Source organism: Nothoprocta perdicaria, unplaced genomic scaffold (assembly GCF_003342845.1).
Source record: "Nothoprocta perdicaria isolate Ctin4 unplaced genomic scaffold, notPer1 scaffold_171, whole genome shotgun sequence".
Taxonomy (NCBI): domain Eukaryota; kingdom Metazoa; phylum Chordata; class Aves; order Tinamiformes; family Tinamidae; genus Nothoprocta; species Nothoprocta perdicaria.
The window spans coordinates 26,470-36,130 of record NW_020454883.1 but is presented as its reverse complement, the minus strand read 5'-3'; the positions used below and the strand labels follow the sequence as shown (position 1 = coordinate 36,130).

The 9,661-nt window shown below is 37.5% G+C and overlaps 1 protein-coding gene across 1 annotated transcript in view; it reads right to left on the bottom strand.

Moving 5' to 3' along the window:
- Positions 1-9,661, bottom strand: part of ABCG1 (ATP binding cassette subfamily G member 1) — a 43,883-nt gene that overhangs the window by 8,245 nt on the left and 25,977 nt on the right. The window contains exons 2-7 of the mRNA XM_026036176.1: positions 8,529-8,646; positions 7,636-7,768; positions 6,676-6,726; positions 2,593-2,738; positions 1,782-1,905; positions 572-686 (exon numbers count right to left, since the gene is read on the bottom strand). Coding sequence (XP_025891961.1) covers positions 572-686; positions 1,782-1,905; positions 2,593-2,738; positions 6,676-6,726; positions 7,636-7,768; positions 8,529-8,646 — 687 coding nt within the window. The remainder of the gene's footprint in view (positions 1-571; positions 687-1,781; positions 1,906-2,592; positions 2,739-6,675; positions 6,727-7,635; positions 7,769-8,528; positions 8,647-9,661) is intronic.

Sequence of the window (9,661 nt, the reverse complement as noted above, 5' to 3'; positions counted from 1 at the left end):
CCTGCGTGAGCAGGGGGGTTGGACTCGATGACCTCTGAGGTCCCTTCCAACCTTCGGCATTCTATGATTCTATGATAATTTACACATATTTTTCTAAAAAAAATTTAGAGAGTTCTGTTCATCCTCCTAGACAAGTGAATCCTTTTGGGTTAAAAGCAGTGAATATTTGATTTATTTGGTAATGAAGAGTGTCAAAGATCTCATTTTGTGGTCTTCACTGCTCCTTTGGAATTGCAAAACAACACTGGAAGGAGAAAACATGCTCTTAGCAATAAGATACCACAGTGATACTGCTCACAGAAAATCATAATATTGGAGTCACTTTGTAAAGACTTGCAGATTAAATAATATGAAACACAAAAATAATTTCTGTGATTCACTTCTTTTACCTAGACATCTGTCATGAAGAAATATTTACTATATTCTACCACTAGATGGCATTCAAATTACTGAGAAAAGATTGGACCAATTTTCTTTTGGATTTTGGAACATGTATGTTGCACACACACATATGTATGGTTTCCTGAAGTTGCCAGTCAACCATACACACAMAAAAAATCATTTTCCTTACCAAAATCTGCTGGATTGTGGTAGGTTGGACAATTTAAACCCAAATCTCTCAAGTAAGGGACAAGGTTTAACACTTTCCCACGATAAATGCATTGACCTTGACTTAAAACATAGAGCTGAAAAATAAGACCAAAAAAAAAAAAAAGATGAAAAAGAATTGAAATACTATCAAAATATTTTAACCTACTATCTGTATGTCAGCAACCCACAAACCCAACAGTTCTTGCCCTGTAGTCAAAACGGCTTGTAAAGATTTGTCACTGCTTGGAAGAGCCTTTGCATGGAATCACAACTAAGGGAAAATGTGCAGAATATCGGAAATGCTCAAGATCTGAGTTTTGCAACATTCCCTCCAGCACTAACAGCACCTTAACAGAGAAACAGCCTTAGACACATGCTGGCAGCAAACAAGAAACTGTAAAACTGAGCCATCTAATTTCCATACATTAAGGATATTTTTGGCTGGGAAAAGAGGCTAGTGAATACAGGAATAGAAGGATAGATGGAATACACATACACATAATTTATATGTGTTTATAAATATAGAACACAGCAATAGCAAATAGCTTGATTATTCTTGTTTTTAGCTACACTATTGACTTTAAATAAACCTCTTTGCCAGACTGGCAATCAGCAAATGCATGTTCCTCTATGGTATGGTAGGTTTTCTTTAAGCTCTTGCAGCTCTAATTTAAATCGCTTAACAAGATTAAGGTAAATTTAAATCTAACCTAAACACGCACAGTACACACCCTGTTTTTAGCTTGGAGAAAAAAAAAATCTCCAACAGACTTAMTTTCAATTCTTATTATTTTGTGCGAACAGGCTTTTCCAAATTTATACTTGTGTAGCTAGGATGAAAATGTGCACTAGCAGCATGGCAGATATTTACACTTAAGTTATCTTGCTCTTCAGTTACCTCTCATTTACTTCACTGAGAGTTGTGTCCTGGCAATAGTGGTAGGTAAGGACATGAAAATTACAAATGTGATRGTCATGACTTTGCAAACTGATTAGCTTTACAATTCGGTAAGTTGACATAGAAAAAAAAMCAAATATATCAAAAAGTATATTTTGCTCTAATTTACTGAAATTTATTTATTTGATTTGGAATCACAGATCAGAATTATTACTATCTTTATTGTGAGAGGGCAGTTGAAAATGGAACTTACCTAACCCATACTGAAAGAGAAAGAATCTGAGAATAATACCTGATCAAACAACTCAAACAGTTTAGCGCTGGGCTGGTGAATCGTGCAGATGATGGATCTGCCCCCCTGGGCTAAAGCCTTCATCAAAGAGACAACCTGAAAACATGATGCACTATCCAAGCCACTGAGTAAAAGGAAAGGAGAAGTTTGTTAGATCAACAGTTCCAMAGGAAATTAGCACATGCATCTGATACTTTGCTCTCACTATTCTCTTTTTATAAATTATCTCAGTAGCAGCTTAATTTTACTACATGCCAACCTTATGCTTGTATTTCTCCACAACCCTTTTAATTAAGTTGAAAGCATGCCTGAGAATGAAAAATAGCAGTATTCTCAAAGATGCCTCAAGGGGTTTCTACATTTTAGTAATATAGACTGAAGATAYTCCTTACTTCAGTGTACAGATACAAACTGATAGCTCTCCCAGCCTCCCCTGGACTGATCATAGAATTTAATGTGTGGGTTACATTCTTTATTTAAAGTCACTCGTAGAAAAGCTTATATTCCTGAGTTATCTTTGCTGGAAAGAGAAAATTCACATGCCACAATCTGAAAATAACTTCCTCTTAGCTCTTCCTTCCTCTTTCAGTTTACATCTCCCTTAATTATTTACAGCTCTAAGATCTGGAGGTTATAACAGTGACCCAGACCATTAACTGAGTACTTAAATTATTTCTTGGAGATCACTGAGCACTTAGAGGAAAAATAAAAAAGACCCTCTTCCAGGAATTTAAAGATAAATAATCTTTCTTTTCATTATTCTACCATATAAAGCAATACTGGTCTATCTCTAACTTAGACCTTGAAATACCTCGTWGGTTCATCAAAAAACATGACAGGAGGATTGTTCACCAGCTCCAAAGCAATGGCAAGACGTTTTCTCTGGCCTCCAGAAAGACTCCCAGTCCTTGTGTTGGCACATGTGAGCAAACCAAGGGCCGTCAGTATTTCCTTTACCTAAAGGAAACCCAACAATGTATGTCATTTACATTTGTTAGTGCAAAAAAAAAAAGTGTCTTTACTGTTTCACTGATTTTCATGAAGAAACTACACTAGCCACTGACTTTTTCTCATGGTCTATACATTGAAGTCTTTCTCCATACAGTGTAAGATAGGTAAGTGGGGCTTAAGAGCATTTTCCACTTTGATTCAAATTCTATTTGTCCTTCCTACATGACCTGTCTTAGTAGGGCTCCTTTCCTGTACAAATTAAGTGAAAATTGGTACTTCAACAGTACCCCTTGGATCTGACTCAGATCAGAAGAGTTGACCAGTGTGCAGTGTGAACAGATATTATGCAATGAAACCAATGGGTTTCTTTAAAGGAATTTCTAGGCTGTATTTACAAAGGGGATGCAGAACTCTGAAAATGAGTAGTTCCTACAAAGTAATGACCTATTTTCTCCTAATATCTGTTCTTCAAAGCCTGCCCTTCAAATGYGGCCAGTGATTTTAGGTGCTTTCGTTCTTATCGGAGCCAATTCAGTCGTCATACGTACTCTCAGATGTCTGGGATTTCYACAAGGCAGAGCCTCCTAAAGGGCAGTCTGTTCCAGGGTCTTTGAAACAAAAGAAGAACAATCCCAGCTGCTAGGAATTTTATCTTTCAGTGACTGTGGATCTGGCTTTACACTCTTTTATCAGGAAAGGTGTTTTTTGGCATTAGTGGAACCACTGACATAAAAATGGGTGATTCCAAGCTATACTACTCAGACAATGAAAAAACAATGCTTTAAAATAYGATATGGAAGCCCACATCTTTAATATTTCACTGAAGTGTAGGAGAACTAGTTTGACATTTTTTTAATATGGTAACTGCTTGGGTGGAGACAGTTTCCTGGAAAGGTGGCCAAAATAGGTTAGATGTGCCAGGGTTGGATGCTACATTTGTCCTGACTTTGATTTCCGGAACTGCAGGCATTTATCATTCTTGGTCAGGAAAACAACAACAACAAAACAAAACAAACAAGCAAGCAAGTAAAGGGAAAAAAACAACCAAGAACCAACTCTGCTTCTCATGAGGAAGAGTCCAACTGCCTTTATATGTAGGAAGGAGTAGGCTTCTGGACACAACAGCATACAGGCAGTACAAGCTATACCAACTTCCTCAAGTCACAGAAATTAAAATAAATTAAAATTTAAATTTAAACTAAATTAAAACAAGGACTATGAGTTCTGCTTCTATGGAGGTTTTTCACTTGTTYCTGACAGTTTTAAACAAGCATCTGTACTCTTGCTCACACAAATACATAAATTCATAAAGTTTATCTACAATAAACATTTACCTAGCAATTTACAGCAATAAAATAAATGATTTATTCCTACACATCCCAATACTACTAGCCGGGCAATGACTGCACTTCTAATTTGTATTGTACAAATGTATTTGAGACTGTCTTTTCCTCAAAGAGCTATTTGTAATTACAGTAATAACATGAGCATGTGAATTGGTTTGCTTGGCCTAACATATTAAAGTGCAAATGAACTGAAACTTTTAAAGTACAAATAAATGTAATCACTGATTTGAAACAAACATATTTTCCACAGAATATTTTCTAATATAAAATCTCCTTAGTTTATTAAAATAAATATCTGAGTCAGTCAAAGCAATCCTATGTTGCCAATCATATGTTGATTCCCATAAGTTTTCCTCCTTAGAATTCGGATTTTCAGATTCTCCATGACTGTTTTTGCAAAAAAAAGACTGACAAATCTGTCATCTATGGAAGCGTGGGAATTCTCTTGCATTCTACTTCTCCCAGCACTACCCATACAAGTCATAGCTTTCCTGTATATACTGCAAACAAGCCAGGAAACCCACATCACATCTCTTGAGAGGAGGAAGGTGGGATGGGAAACTGTCTCAGGAAGGCTCCAGGGCTCATGTCACCAGTTTGAATAACTATGCCACCTAAATTACCCTAGGCCCTGTGGTTGAAAAAGAGGCAATCTCCTTAGGAGAATAGCTTCAGAGTACAAGTCAAGACAGCTTCAGAGAACAAGTCAAAATAATACGCTCTGAATTGTCCCCTACTTGCTCCTCTTCAATTTCAGTTCACATAGGGCCAGTCATACTCCACTCTCACTCACAGGGCCCCTCATCTCCTTTGCCCTCCTGCAGACTCTGATTTCAGCTAAGCCCTATCCTCTGCACTATATTTGCCTAGAGGATCTCCTCAGGGTATGACAAGGGGATCACAAAATTCACCAAAACGAAAATATAATCCTTTATTCTACTTCTGAAAACTAACTCTGAAAAATTATGAAAAGCTGCAAACTAGAACTTTATAGCAATAAGTGTAGCACAAATGTTGGAAGCATTTTACAGGAATAGAAACTCCCTTTTCATTGACTTGACATCTGAGTCACAGAAAGACTATAAGACTTGCTCAGAGTAACATACAAGGCAACATCAAAGGCAGATTGAGCCATCAGTTTTCTGGAAAGGAAAATCACAATTTTAGCCATGAACCCATACTACTGCATAAACCCCATCAGCCCTCAGCACAACGCTCACATAGGCAGAAGCATCCTCCTTGAAAAGGTAGAGTAAGAAAGATGATAATTATTGTCCTTGGTGCTGTCTTATGCAGGACTGGAAAACAACCTAAAGTCAGCAAAAACAAACCCAAGCACTAGCTACAGTTTCACTTGTCTTGAATCCATCAACAACCTGAACTCGCTTTCATCAGTGCTGTAATTTTTCTATTTTTAGCTGCAGGCACAGTCCTCCCCCTCCTCGCTCATACTTTGTTTTGAAGCACACTGTGCAGCACCGAGTGGTTCCTCTCACTTGCTTTGGCATGCCCTGGTAACTCCACATGAGCAGAGATACCTGAGCTCTGACTGCCCTTTGTAATACACAGGCCCAGATTTTTTAGGCTTTGTTTATAGATGCAAAAAGGGCTCATTCCCAATACTTTTAAGTATAACTGAGATAATGAAACTTAGTTGAGAAAGCCATTTCACATACAACCTAGCATGTCTGAAGTAATTTTGTCTGGCTGCACACCTCCTGGTATTTTCCTTAAAAAGAGAGTCCTGTGTCAGAGTATATGATAGGGAGGAATTATGTGATTCTGATGGTTGAGAGAACATATGTCTCAGTGAGGCTCCTTTCAGCACAGGTCCAGTTGGTCCCTGGTAGTAAAAACACACCAGGRTTTCTCTCCCACTCAGGACAGTCACGGGCCAGTCACAACCAGAAGTAGTGCAATAAACACAAAACCCAAGTGTTTTTGTCTCATTCCTGCTGCTTTAGRAAAGATATGTGCAAGTTTTGTCTTGGCTTCCTACTTGTCCATACCAATGCAGCTTCAAAAGATATTAGCCTGCATGTTCMCTGCAACTGCACTAACTTACCCAGCTGAACGACAGGACCACATATCACATCTGCCCTGCCCACCTGCATRGCCATAAAGATCTGTGCTTTCAAATATAAGCACACCAGTTGCTGTAACAATTACAAGAACTACTGGACTTTTTCATGAATGCTCAGAAATACAAACTCTGCAGGTAGCCTCCATGCACTGTTGCCAGACACAACTGACCTACCTGGCCACACGTGAGAATGCTGGAGCCCTCAGACACACGTGTAAGAGAATCCAAGTGCTGGCATGCACTAAGAAGAATTCTAAAAATCCATGAATTCATTTGAATACATCTTTTATAATTATTCATTCAGTCTCAGCTTCAGGCATACTGAAGGCTTCTTTCCTAGAGGCTGCACCACTCATACCCGCATGATGTCTGTCAAGTTTGAGGCTATGATTTATTCTGTCATTACAAGTTTAATGAATTTCAAAGTTAGATAAAGATGTCACCTTCACAGAGGTTACTTCACAGACCTCTTTAGTACTCACAAAAGTATCATTTGGAAGGACACTATACATACCATTTCCCTTCTTCCTTCATCTTTCTCTTGAAGTTTCAGATGAGCAGATACCTGGAATGTAATAGAAAGAAATTTAACTTTTGAATGATCTAAACTGATCTGAATTGATGTTCATGTGAAAGAAAATCTTCCCCACAAAGAAACTTTACAGGAAAGTAGCCACACAAAGCATAGAGTAGACTATAGCGATCTCTTCTGACCTTAAATACCTGAACTGATGGYGGCATACAGTATGAACAACTTTATCCTTTCTAAATGACAATATCCTCTGAGAGGGAATAGTTCTTTTCTCAAACGGAGCATCATGTGCTTCTAGTCTGATCACTCAAGCTGGCAATTAGTAAACCTCTTGACACTATGACAAATGACAAGGAGAAGACTTTCTTTTGCCTTTAAGTCTCCAGCCTATTCTGTTCCTGTTGCTTTCTTGTGAAGAACTGATTTTATACAATTCATTTTTCAAAGAAAAGACACAAAAGAGTAGAAGCAGCAGACAGTCCAGGCTTAAAGTCAAAAYAGCACTTTACAATCAAAGCATGGAAGATGGATAGAAAGGGAGATGTAAAGGTTATTGTCGGTCACTCAGCCACCAAGCAAGAAAAAAAAGATATCTCTATAGAAGTTTGTTTTGGTAAAGAATTGAAGACTCCATTCTTAGTGAGATCTATGGAAATTATAGTCCGAAATTTTCTACCAAATCATAATGCTGGTCACATATTGAAAACCATAAAGCTAAAGAAGTTCAGACAAGCCACAGAAGCACGAGCCTGAAACGGAATTCAAGGCATCATCCAAGTCCAGGCACCTTCACTGAGTGGGATTAAAAACAGTAAACATCTAGTGCCACTACTAGGAATAAGAACATATGCAATACAGTTGGGAATTTTCTGATATCCTGAATCCCAAAATAAACTAGAGGCAGAAATCTCAAAATAAMCTAGAGACAGAAATAATTTTCACCATCATAGCTTCTTGGACAGTAAGATGAGGAAGGAGCATGTCATCTTGCATGATGTAACAAGAGACTTTGCGAAAAGAGCGCAGGTCGCGAGGCTGTCCATTGATGAGAATTTCTCCTTTCATTCCCGTCTCTCTGAAATGAAGACAATAAACAGGGGTGACTTCTTTTGCCACAGGCTTCAGTTTGTAAAAGGGTTAAATAATTACTTTGGTAATTATTGTCCAACATAGAATAAAACTGAYGCAGTGGATAGAAAAAAAGCTTATTTTGTGTATTCTCTTTCATGAGAGGCTTCATGCAATTAGGATGAAAACTGGATTTGAATCCATGTYAGCAGAAAATGTGTGCTGCTTTACATGAACGCCTAGAAAAATATCAAGTCATGACAGTGCTTTTTTTTTTTTAAGATTACCATGTCCTTATGACCAGAGGTCAGCACCACAAAGCTACCTTGTATTTAGCAACAGAATAACAAGTTCATGAAGATGAATCACAGTCACTTCACACATTGCAATTAAGTCCAGAAAACTTCAACTTCTGAAAGGACCACTTTTTTCAAGTGCATATAAAACCTAATTTCAAAATATCACAAACATAAGACATTGAGTCAAATTTGTTACACTGCTAAAGGGAWCTTTAAAGGAAGTGTTTTGTTTTGTTTTGTTTGGGGCTTGAAATTTCTTCCTATTGTTGAATCTGTTTTCTTAACAGATAAATTAAAAGTGTTCAGAACAGGAAAAAAAAAAGAAAAATATACAGTAAGAATCTAATTTGAAATCTGTGAACTACTTGTTTTCTGCAAATAGTGGGTAAAATTTCTTCTGCTGTTGTCTCTAAAGAACCATCACTATACAGAGTCCACATCTTACTGGTGGCTGTTGTTGTTACTGACCTGTATCCTGCCAGAATATTCATGAGTGTTGACTTCCCAGCACCAGAAGGACCCATAATTGCAACAAGTTCTCCACTGCTGAATTTCCCTGAAATCCCTTTCAAAAGGGTCTTGTAACCTGAAAGAAGAAAGGGAAGTTCATTGAACAACGACCCTTCCTGGTCAGATCTGGTGGAAAATACAAGTTTACTTCTCTGAAACAAGGATGATAAAGTGGCTTTAGTGGGTACGTAGTAAGAATTTGATACTAATTACTGTGAAAGGTGAAAATGACTATGATGTAATGTAATGACGATGAAAAGCCAAATTATGAGTGGGAGCAACAACCTCTGCCCACTACACAAATCGCATAGTGGTCTTAGGTAAATCCACTTACAAATACACATTCTTGTTTCATATTATCTTTGCTGGTAAACCCTAATTTAAAGCCCTGAAATCCATGGTTCTGTGGGTGCATGCAAACTGGACAACAATTCATCTTGTTTTGCATGATTCCCATTTAAGGTATGCAGCCGTCTAACAATTCTGCTCTTCTGTGTAGGAATCCAGGCAATAACCACAGAAATTAGCCACTAGAAATATTTGATCCTACTTTTTTGCATGGCAAATGTGAGGAAAACATATCTGACTATATATATTAAAATATTTATCAAGATAATTTTTTTCCAAGTATCTGTTTTTTTTTTTTTTTTTGGAATAGGCCAAAACCCTATCTGGATTTGAATGAAACAGCTTGTTTAGAAGCTACTGAGATAATTACAGGTATGAAAACAGCATTTGGATTGCTATTCACAGGGAAAGAAGAACCTACTAAAGGGACTAGCTATTTAGAAGAGATAAATCCATGACAGCCATGTTAAGGTCTACTAACCTTGTCTTTCATGCAAATATCACTATTTTTCAGAAACTTGGATTTGAAAGAAAGAGGCAAGGAAAAGACCAGACCTTTCAAACGACAGTTTTTATCAAATAGGTTTTATAGACAAAAGATCCTTCACGCTACCTCGCAAGCTTAATGAACATCTGCTATCTCTCAAGCCTATTAGATATGTTCATATAGACATCAAACATTAACTTCACAATGTTACATGCCTTATGCATGCACACAAATCCATGCAGTTGGAAAACTCTTT